The 11,701-nt window shown below is 38.8% G+C and overlaps 1 protein-coding gene across 2 annotated transcripts; it reads left to right on the top strand.

Annotated features, from left to right (window-relative positions):
* The first annotated feature begins 294 nt into the window (after positions 1-294).
* Positions 295-6,753, top strand: LOC110563815 (cathepsin J). Of its 2 annotated transcripts, XM_021661013.1 has the most exons (8): positions 295-369; positions 1,800-1,936; positions 2,886-3,008; positions 3,123-3,269; positions 3,730-3,954; positions 4,421-4,583; positions 5,452-5,569; positions 6,352-6,753. In XM_021661013.1, exons 2-8 carry the CDS (start codon positions 1,811-1,813, stop codon positions 6,452-6,454), a joined length of 1,005 nt encoding a protein of 334 aa, XP_021516688.1. In that variant the 5' UTR covers positions 295-369; positions 1,800-1,810; the 3' UTR covers positions 6,455-6,753. The 2 variants fall into 2 exon arrangements, with proteins under 2 accessions (XP_021516688.1, XP_060234693.1); XM_060378710.1 differs by lacking the exon at positions 295-369 and having other exon boundaries at positions 1,811-1,936; positions 2,889-3,008; positions 6,352-6,454.
* The last annotated feature ends 4,948 nt before the right edge of the window (positions 6,754-11,701 follow it).

Genomic DNA, 11,701 nt, shown 5'->3' with positions numbered 1-11,701 from the left:
AGGATGTTGCACTATACAGCAAGGACATTTGCTCAGCCAGCAAAATGTCAGATATAATCTGATCCAAGGCCTATAGGATAGCTGTCTAATTTCCTTTGACAAGGTCAACAGGCACCCCAGGCTCAACCTTCCAGCAGCAGGCTGAAACCCTTATCTCAGAAAGAGCCTCAAGTCCCAGTGCCTGGAGGCCTAATCCAGTCACCAGCACAGCCAATCAAAAGAAGGGCATGATAGAGGGGTGGGGCCAACTCTACAAAAACTTGGGATTTAAAGCCTGAGTGAGATGTTGCTGGAACAGACCCTGGGACCACAGCAGCCACTGAAGAGTTGAGTCTGTGGAGTGGACTGAAGCAGCATAAGTCACCACAGGTAAGGCCATGGAAAGGCAGAATGGGAAGTAACTCTGAAGGGGAGACTTGAGTAACTCCATGGAGAATCAGGCAGATCCCCAAGAAGGAGAAAATATTCTAATGATCAGCAGCAATTCTGTCTGAGGTGGAGGGGAGAGAGTGGAAAAGGCATTGAAGAATCCAAGCCTATGTACCCCAGGTATAGGTTTCTATAGGTACCCAGTAAGAGCAAGTATGGATCTGTCCACAGAGAATGACAAAAGGTATCATGCACACCAGTAACCATCATTGTCTCCTCCTGGGCAATAGAGAAGATTTCTTGCATATCATCCCTGGGTAAATCTAGTTAGTTTGACTGATCCAGATGTAGAAGGAAGCATTTCCTTTTCCAGGTCCTAGTTGGACTGTTGTTTTGGAGGCCCAGAAAGTCCTGAACCTCAAATTCCATTAGAGGCTTGCTATTGTACTCCATCCCCACGTGTGAGCCCTAGCTTCCTATGGCTTTACCATGTGACACCATTTCTCACTGAGGTAGTACATGGAGAGTTTAGTTGTATGGTCCCAATTGTAGTACAGAAAGAATAGTACCTGTAGTTTTCCCAACATCCTTTATAGGAGACATTTCATAAAGTTTTCATTCAAGAAGCCATGGCAGCTCAGGTTCCAAGTGAGTTCCCCGGTTATGGAAACAGAGACTGTCTCTGACATAAACTATTGGTCTGCTCTTTGATCACCTCTCCTTCAGAGGGGTGCAGCCTTATCAGGCCACAGAGGAAGACAATGCAGCCACTCCTGATGAGGTCTGATAGACTAGGATCAGATGGAAGGGGAGGAGGACCTCCCTTATTAGTGGACTAGGGGAGGGGCATGGGTGGAGAAGAGGGAGGGAAGGTGGAATTAGAAGGTGAAGAGGGAGGGAGCTACAGGTGGGATACAAAGTGAATAAACTGTAATTAATAAAAAAAAACTCAGAAAAAAAATTTAAAAAAGAAGGGAGGGTTCAAGACAAGCCTTCTTCTTGATATATATTAGAAAAAAAATATGATGCCATGTGCCCTCCACAATTGGTCTCACATTAAAAACTTGGATCTGATACCACATAATAGAAGTTTCACTTGGTAGAAATCATGAGTCATTGAATCCTATGCTTTTTCCTTCTGGTCTTCTGTATTTAGTGAGATCTTTCTCAAATAATAAGATACCATACACCTGAATTCATTGCTAGAATTATGGGCATGTGCTCCTCACTTTGCATTGGATATAATAACTACCAGTGGTTAATTTATTTCAAACATATCCTTAACCTTTTTCTACAAGCTCTCAAAAATTATTTGGAAGAAAGTTCAAAGAATTTTATTGACCATGGGTGGTTTAATTACTTGGAAAAGAGAAAGGAGACATTTTAGAAATACTGGTGTAGTCATTTCTTCATCTCTCTGTCTTCTGCAGGTTCTTGAGACATGACTCCTGCTGTCTTTGTGGTGATTCTGTGCTTTGGACTGGCCTTAGGTGCTTCAGTACATGATCCTAATTTGGATGCTCAATGGGAAGAATGGAAGGAGAAATATAAAAAAAATTACAGCCCGGTTGGTAAATGGGAAACTATCCAGATGAAACCCAGAATGAATTGCTATTGGGTATTGCAAGGGCCTTGGCACATTAGAGGTCATAGAATGCCACCCTTAATTGAGAGATTATCTAATCACAGTCATTATGAGCACATGTTGGCACAATTTCCCTTTTCCTCAGTATATACAGAATGTGTGGCTTAGCACCCTCTCATTGGCCTCCTCTCAGCTGTAGCAGCAAGTCCATATGCTCAGCTTCTTCCAGAGTTTAGTAAGAAAGAGATGTCAGATCTTGAGGAAGCACTATTCTTAGTTGTCTGAGAAAGCGCCAGATTGCTTTCCAGAGTGGTTGTACAAGTTTACATTCCCACCAGCAGTGGAGGAGGGTCCCCCTTTCTCCACAACCTCTCCAGCATGTGTTGTCTCTTGAGTTTTTGATCTTAGACATTCTGATGGGTGCAAGGTGAAATCTTAGGGTCGTTTTGATTTGCATTTCCCAGATGGCTAATGAGGTTGAGCATTTCTTTAAATGTTTCTCTGCCATTCGATATTCCTCTGCAGAGAATTCTCTGTTTAGCTCTGTACCCCATTTTTTAATTGGATTACTTGATTTTTTGTTGTTTAACTTCTTTAGTTCTTCATATATACTGGATATTAGCCCTCTGTCAGATATAGGGTTGGTGAAGATCCTTTCCCAATGCAGAGGGTGGAGGAAAGGAGGGATTGGGATGGGAGAAGGAAGAGAACCACAGGGGGGATACAAAGTGAATAAAGTGTAATTAATAAAGAAAGAAATAAAATAAAATAGTTATACAAATCAAAACCTTATTAGTAAATACTTAAAAACAAATTCATTTTAAACAAAAAGAAAGAAAGAAAGAAGAAAGAAAGAAAGAAAGAAAGAAAGAAAGAAAGAAAGAAAGAAAGAAAGAAAGAAAGAAATGTCACCAGTTATGCTCACTTCCAGGAGGTAGAAGCAGTGAGAAGAGCAATATGGGAAGAAAATATGAGAATTGTCAAACTGCACAATGGGGAGAATGGTCTGGGAAAAAATGGCTTCACCATGGAACTGAACTCCTTTGGTGACCTGGTGAGTGTGATATGAATTGTTTCACACTGTGTTCTCCTCATTTCTTTACATGGAGCCGTGTATGTGTGTGTGTGTGTTTTAATTTTGTTTTGATTAATGCTATTTTCCTTGAAGACTGGTGGAGAATTCAGAAACCCAATGGCTGATATTCCAGTTCCAGCTGCCCTGACAGTGGAAAGAAAAGACAAAAAAATAGTTGATGGTCTACCCAAATTTAAGAACTGGATAAATGAAGGCTATGTGACTCCTGTAAGAAACCAGGTAAGACAATGGCATGTGCCTCTTTTTTTTTTTTTTAAATAACCCTGAAGGTAAAATACTTGATGTGTCTGTATGTATGCTGAGTGTGCAAAGATGTGCAGTTCTATTTTTCTCCTATGAAAGCTTAATACATTTATACAATGGACATTTATCTTAGAAATCCAACATGCACACATCTTTTTAACCATTGTCCTGTACCATATCTGTCTCCAGAATTTCTTTCTTCTTTCTTTTTTTCATTAATAACACATAAAACCAGTAAGTCCAGCTCAAATAGTTGGGGTGGTTTTGTCACTAAGCGAGGCAAGAGCAAGCTGCCAGCAGTCATGTCCTCTAGGAGAGTACCCTTCTTTCCTAGGCATCTGTCAACTTTCAGAGCACCATTTTCTAAATTATTAGGCTATGTTGTTGCTGGGGTTGATATTTGCTTGTGTATGACAATGTTTTCTTCCCTGAGCAGGGTACATGCGGCTCTTGTTGGGCTTTTGCTGCAACTGGTGCCATAGAAGGACAGATGTTCTGGAAAACTGGCAAACTCACCCCTCTGAGTGTGCAGAACCTAGTGGACTGTTCTGAGAAGCAAGGAAATAAAGGTTGTGCTCAGGGCAGTGCATTCCGTGCCTTCATGTATGTTAATGAAACTAAAGGTCTCCAGGATGAGATTTCCTATCCATATGAAGGAAAAGTAAGTGGACCTCCTATATTGTCATGATATCTCACCCTTTAACAAAGATACACTTGCAAAAGTAATCCATTGTCTTCTGAACTCCCATTGGAAGGTAGATTCTCTACACATTATAATTGCTCTCATTACAATATCTGCCACATCTTAAACAGCTACTGGCGTGGTAGTTTCCATGTAGCTGTCCCTGATTTCATGCACACGGAAAATATCCATATCTTTCCACATTTAATAAACATTTCCCTCTGTGAAAATTTCTTATGGACAAGAAAACCTATGAGGTGTCTTTGAAGACCTGAGAGCTGATTCTCTGTTCCAAATCTTCCAGTTTATTTCACTTCCTGGGATGATTTATAACCATCCATACTTGGCATGTTCAGCAGCAAAGTGCAGAGTGGTTGGTTCTCATTCATCCTTCCTAGAAAGTAGATGTAAGTAACTGAGTCTCTTATCTCTTTACTGTTTACAGCAAGGAACCTGCAGGTACAATAGTTCGAATTCTAGAGCGTATGTCACAGACTTTAGGCTCCTCCCACAGAATGAAATTTACTTACTGGTTGCTGTAGCATCAATAGGGCCCGTCGCTGCAGCAGTTGATGCTTCCCAGGACTCTTTCAGGTTCTACCGTGGAGGTAAGCATATTCTCTTTTATATATGAGAAAAGGAGCTTGTGACATCCCATGCCATGCCATGCCATGCCATGCCATGCCATGCTATGCCATGTTCATGAAACGCTATTTATCTATAAGATTGTATATGAGATTGGGTTTCTGGATTTTCATCCCCACCCAACGATACTGAGTCCTTCTTTCAAGTGATATGACCCTCTTATGAAAGTACGTACATCATATTTTATAAAATGTATGTTTAGCTTATTTTTAAACTATCCTTAATTTTTGGATGTTTTAGATTTTTATGTGGACTGTATATCCAAAATCAAATTATGAAATGATCCTCTTGAATTAATAAATTCACTGAGTTTTACTTGGGATGAGAGTCTAGTGAAAAATCAAAAGTTCCAATTAGTCATCTTATATGCATCTAGGCAAGTGTTTATCAACAAATCTATGCACATTTTGGTTTCTTCAGTTTTCTGTGACTACCAACATACACACACATGTGTGTGTATGTGTGTGTATGTTGGTATTATCAGTCAACTCTTAATCTGGTTGTAGTTTACATCATTTCAGGAAGCTTTGAAAATGCCTCCCAAGGGGGCTGGAGAAATGGCTCAGCGGTTAAAGAGCACTGTCTGCTCTTCCAGAGGTCCTGAGTTCAACTCCCAGAAACAACATGGTGGCTCACAACCAATAATAATGTGATCTGATGACCTCTTCTGGCATGTGGGGGTACATGCAGATAGAACACTATATTCATAAAATAAAAAAAAAATAAAATCTTTAAAAAACAACAAGAAAGAAAATGCCTCCCATCATTGGGAGCAGTGCTCACTCTCAGGTATCACGGGCATCTCACATCAGATTCTCTTTTATTTCTCAGGTATTTATTATGAGCCAAAATGCAGTCAGTATTCTGTGAATCATGCAGTTTTGGTAGTTGGTTATGGATATGAAGGAAATGAGACAGATGGCAAGGATTACTGGCTGATCAAGAACAGGTATAAACTGCCAAAATTTTTATATTTGATATTCCAGGGACTGGAAAGATGATTCAGTATTTAAGAGAACTAGGTGGCCTTCCAGAGGATGAACAAAGAGATTGTTTCTTACAGTCAATATTTGAGTATACAGACTAGAAAACTTTGTCCCACTTACGTTGAACAAAGTCTGTTCTTGTTTTCCTCTGTACATGTATGAGGTGTACATGCATATATGTCTATGAACAACTATGTGTATGATTACATATGTATAGAGTTTGATGTTAACATCGGATGTCTCTCAATAATTATCCAACTTCTCTATTTGAGGCAGTGCTTCTCATTGATCTAGGAGTTCACAGTCTAGACTAGCTAGCTATCTTCCGCCAGGTATGTCTGTTTCCATGTCTAGAAAACTTGTGCTATAGGGACACTGCAGTGGTAGTCTGGCTTTCAAAAGGCTCTTTACATTGATTTCCAGTCCTTAACCTCTAAGCTCCCCTACAGCTTACAAAACATACTCACAATGTGTTATCATAACAACCTCCCCATTCCGTCACTGGTTTCTTGGTGTCAGTGTTACTTTGTGCCATTGCTTTTCTAAAATCTTACACACTTGTTAGGACTGAACTACTCTTTCTCCACTGTGGTCTTCACAGTCCTGTGTGATGTGCCTCTTGATACTCAGGAGTAGAACCTCATATTTTTCTGCTTCTTTTGTTAAGTTGTCCTCTTGCCAGTTATAGCAATAAAGCCACCATGCGTTGATCTTTCTACTAAGTGAAATATATGTTTCCTTTCAGCTGGGGTGAAAATTGGGGCATGAGAGGCTACATGAAGATTGCCAGAGATCGTAACAACCACTGTGGAATTGCTTCACAAGCTTCCTTTGTTGATATATTCTGAACTGCCTGGTAGCCACAAGGCAGGACATGGTGAAGACAGCATTTAGTGGAGTGCATTCCAATTCATAGTGACCAGCCATTGCTGAGTGTATTCAACAGTTCAGCTGATGAAGTTCCACATTGTGGTGTGGATTCTGAAACTTGCTTGCTCTATTTCAACATTGCAATTACTGTAATTAATGCTCTGTATGGATGTGTCTTCATGATTACTACAGCAACTTGAGTTTCACTTTTAATTTTTGTGCGAATTGTGTCTTTTAGAAAGGTTAAATTCAAATATAATTTCTAGCTTCTTTCTGCTTTATGAAGTGATTTTTTTTTGGTTAAACATGTAATTTATCTTCAAGACAGTACTGAGTATAGTGGGCTTCTAGGAGAAAGAGTGACTCTTCTTTGATGGCCTTTATTCCATTTTATATAATATACATGTTATTTATATTATACTGTGCTCTAACTTAAGGGGTTTTGTGTACCAGCAACATTGGTCTGAAACACTTTATAAACATTTCTGGATTTGACCTTTTTTAACCAACATTAATTTACCAATTTTCTTTCTGTAATATTTATTCACTCCTCCCTTCCCTCCTCACCTCCCCGCCCCACCCTTTTTCTCTTCATCTTCCATACTCTTCCCCCTTTTCCTTAGGAAAGGGGAACTCCATTTCCCATCCACCCCAACTCATCAAGTTGCATCAGAACTGAGCCTGTCTTCTTCCTCTCAGGCCTCTAGTGGAAAGTGATAAAAAAGCTGGCAAATGATTCTGTGTCCAGTGCAGTCCCCACTTTCCCTTACTAGAGGACCCACATGAAGCTTAAGCTACCTATCTGCTACATCTTTATAGGGGATTAGGTCCAGTTCATGTATGATCTTTGGTTGGTGCTTCAGTCTCAGCAAGCCCTTCTCAGCCTTGGTTAGTTGGCTCTATTGGTCTTCTTGTGAAGTTCTATCACCTCCAGGTCATTTTCACTTTCCTGTCACTTTTCCACAAGACTCCCTGCACATTGCCCAATATTTAGCTGTGAGTCTCAGCATCTGTTTTCAATTCTCTGCTAAGTGTGGCAGCACTGTGTGCTGTTCTACTGGACGGTACTGAGCTGTGACTCACCCCTGTCCAGCACCTCAACTATGTACTATCCTCCATGTTTCTGTGTGAAAGACACCAAGGTGATCATTTCTGCAGTTATAGGACTGTAATTCAGATTGCGCTTCCACAATCTTCAGTGCCTCAACATACATGAATGGCAGGAGAGGCATTTCATTACAGTCCTTTGTAGGCACTGTCCTAGCCTATTATTGGTTAATGTTGTTAAGCCTTGAGCTTATTATTTGATGCACTGAACTTTTAGGCATGTATGCATGAAAAAATAATGTGTATGAATGTATGTGTATATGTGTGCATGTATGTATGTATTATGTATGCGTTTGTTTATGAATATATGCATGTATATATTATGAATGTACATATTTGCATATATTCACATACAACTTTACATACATGAGCTCAAACATCAAGTGTTCTTAACCTGTATCTCCAGTGAATATTGAAACACTGGGCTATGTGGATTTGACTCTAGCTTCTCAAAGCCTGTGTCTTTCATGGTTCTTTATTGGAATTAAACTTGATTAAAGGTGAGCAAAAAAAATCAACAAACTCAGAAAAATGGGACTTAACAATACACACTGAAGAAATCCAAAGAATGATTAGACCCTAATTCATAAGCCTATATGCAACAAAATTTGAAAATGTAAATGAAATGGACAATTTTCCTGATAGATTCTATTTACCAAACTTGACTCAAGATCAGGCAGATAAATGAAATAGTCCTATATCTTCTAAGGAAATAGAAGCTGTCATCCCATCAAAGAAAAAAAAAGAGGGAGGGAGGGGATGATTGGGAGGGAAAGAGGGAGAGGGCTACAGCTTGGATACAAGTGAAAGTATAAAATTATTTTAAAAATAAAAAAAAATTAATAAAAAAAAGCCCAGGACCAGACAGTTACAGCAGAGAATTCTACCAGACCTTCTAAGAAGAGCTAATACCAATATACTTTCAAACTATTCAACAAAGTAGAAACAGAAGGAACATAACCAATCTCATCCTATGAGGCCACAGTCACCTTTACACTTAAACAGCACAAAGACCCAACAACAAAAAAGAGAACTTCAGAGTGAGGAAACTTAAAAGCACAAAGATACATATGGTATATACTCACTTATAAGTGGGTGTTAGCCATGTAATATAGGATAAACATTCTAAATCTATAGTCCTAAAGGGCTAAATAACAAAAAGGACCCTAGGGAAGAACCTTCTGAAACCTTATTCAGAAGGGCAAACAGGACAGACATCAAAAATAGAAGAAGAGAGGGAACAGGACAGGAGCCTTCCACCAGGGAATTCTGAGAGACTCTACCCATCAGGATATAGAAGATGCTGAGACTCGTAGCCAAACTTTGGGCAGAGTACAAAAAACCTTATGGAAGAAGGGGAAGATAGAAAGACCTGGAGGGGACAGGAGCTCCACGAGGAGACCAATAGAACCAAAATACCTGGGCCGGGGGGAGGAGGGCTGCAGAGACTGATACTCCAACCAAGGACCATGCATGGAGAACACCTAGACCCCTGCTTAGATGATGCCCATAGGTTGCTCAGTCTCCAAGTGTGTTCCCTAGTAAGGGGTACAGGGCCTGTCTCTGACATGAACTCAGTGCTGGCTCTTTGATCACCTCTCTCTAGATGAGACAGCCTTGCCAGAGCACAGAGGAAGATGATACATTAGGCCTTGATGAGACCTGATAAGCTAGGGTCAGATAGAAGAGGAAGAGGACCTCCCTTATCAATAGACTAAGGAAGGACCATAAGGGGAAAAGAGGGATGGAGAGTGGGGCTGGGAGGAGATGAGGGTTGGGGCTACAGCCGTTATACAATTTGAATAAATTGTAATAAATAACAAATAAATAAATAAATAAATTGAAAGGTGGGCAAAGATGGTTTCTAAATTGCTTTGCTTTTGAATTTCATTTAAATCTTTTATTTAACTGAGACACAATATTTGTCCTTTATGGAACTCAACTTTAATTAAGTTTACAAGTGGAATATGCACCGAAACAATCAATGGAACTGCTGGAATATACTAAATATACTAAAATTGTTAAAATATACTAAAATACTAGAATTGAAATATACTAAATATACTAGAATTCCTATGAGACTTCCTGCAGATATCTGGAAGTTTCTAGCTATTTGTGGTAGACTGTAGCAACACAGAAGGCCAGAATATTCTCCCTCAATTGGATTTATCAAACATTATCCACCTCATCTTTATCTTCTCTTCTACTTCCAAATTTTCAGTGAATACTCTTCTGCTCCTGATTTATTCTATGCTTCTATATGTCTGCTCTTTTTGTCTTCACTCTTTGAGAAAAGTGAATCTTCATAGTAGCTGAGATGGCATGCATAAAATTTGCAGAAGATCAAGCTAGCAAATGTTCCAGCGTAAATGGTAGAGACTCAAATGAAGTTCCACCACCATGTGAGGAATGATTGAACACTGAAGGTTGATGGGGCATGGAGGATCACATTTGTTCAGCAAAGTGAGCCATGAGAAGCTGCCCATATTCCACATGCATTAAGGGAACTCAGTGGGTAGTAGAAAATTAAAAAAAAAAAATAAGGATAACAGATGCAGTTTGGAGAAAAAGGACCTAGGGAGGTTAAGGGAGAATTAGAGTAGAAGGGGGAGTGAGTAAGTTTGATCAAAGCACATTACATGCATGAATACTGTTAAAGAAAATAGTTTTTTGAAATATAAAAAGAAACAATGAGACCAAAGTCTATTTTCTTAAAAAAATTGTAAATTTTTAGCCAAATTAAAGAGAATGGGGGAAGACCTAAATTAATAAAATTGGAAACAAAAAGAAGACATTACAGCAGATATCAACTAAATTCAGAACAATCTTGAGGATATGTTTAAAACTTCTCTATCAACAATGAAATACATGAAATTAATAAATACATATATAAATATCAATATGTATACAAAACATTAAAAATGTATAAATGATTAAACAGAGTCAGCGATGAGTTTGAAGCAGTAATAAATGTCTAACAACAATAAATCTACCCCACCACACAAAAACACCCAGGACCAGATGGACTCACTGTAGACTTCCACAAAAACTTTAAAGAACATTAATATTACTCAAGTAATTATTAAAAAACAAACATTTTTACTGTGTCTTCTTTAAAATATAATCAAAATATAATTACTTCATTTACCCTCATCTCTTTACTATCATGTCATATACCCACTCCCTCCCTCTTAAATTCAAGACCCTCATTCCTTAATCAGAAATTCAATTATGAAGCCAATATTATCCTGGTACCAAACTAGATCCATACTCAATAAAAATGACAGCATCAGCACCAAAATTTAGAGATCAAGCTTCTTAGCCACAAAAAATTTTAAAAGTTATCAACTGTCAAATGTAATTCAAGGACATATCACAAAGATTGCCACACCCACTCCAGCATCTGGTGTAGCATATCAATAGATAGCGCTACTCAGACGAAGAGATATGTGTCCTTCGGGATTATGCTCTCTGGAGGTCCCTGGCAGACACCCCCCCCCACCTGGAAAAGAGACGCATTCTGAGATTTCTACGCTCTTTTGGTTGCAGTTGTGGGGCTGGATTAATGAGTTTTTTGATCTTTCTTTATGATTCCTGAAACAGCACAACTAACTCTACAAAGAAATTTATCATTAGTAAATTATTAAAGGCTTTTATAAGAATAAAATGTAAAAAGAGTAAGCTTAAGAAAAGTAATAAATCAGATTTAGTATCACTAGGCATTATAAGAATAGTAAAAAAATAATAGGCTCCTTCTTAGGAAAAAATAGCATGAGAAGTACAGCTGGCTTGAGCTTGCCCCCCTTACTGTCTTGTTCCTAGGGAAGATCATAAATCTTTAGCAGGACATATGGGAGGATGGTTGACAAAGGTGTGTTTAGACTTTGGCAGGCATCTGACTTAGCTCCTGACTTTCCTCTTCATTGGTTAGCAATAATGAAACTGCATTTGAGGTTTCTTTCCCTTTATCTGCTTTGATCAAAAGTTTTTAGGCCAAGATTTTTTGTGGGCACTCCCCTATGTTAAATGTAAACTTTGTATTCTTGGTAAAAGTCTAAATGTTCTGGGAAGTATGCCAAATTTAAGGTGCCTTTTTGTAAAATCACTATAAAATTATC

Source organism: Meriones unguiculatus, chromosome 3 (assembly GCF_030254825.1).
Source record: "Meriones unguiculatus strain TT.TT164.6M chromosome 3, Bangor_MerUng_6.1, whole genome shotgun sequence".
Lineage (NCBI taxonomy): Eukaryota > Metazoa > Chordata > Mammalia > Rodentia > Muridae > Meriones > Meriones unguiculatus.
This window is presented reverse-complemented; position numbering and strand designations above follow the sequence as displayed.

Coding starts and splice junctions, on each gene's coding strand:
- LOC110563815 (XM_021661013.1), top strand. CDS start 1,811: ATGACTCCTGCTGTCTTTGTGGTGATTCTGTGCTTTGGACTGGCCTTA. Junction 1,937..2,885: donor ATAAAAAAAATTACAGCCCG/GTTGGTAAATGG, acceptor GCTCACTTCCAG/GAGGTAGAAGCAGTGAGAAG. Junction 5,570..6,351: donor TACTGGCTGATCAAGAACAG/GTATAAACTGCC, acceptor GTTTCCTTTCAG/CTGGGGTGAAAATTGGGGCA.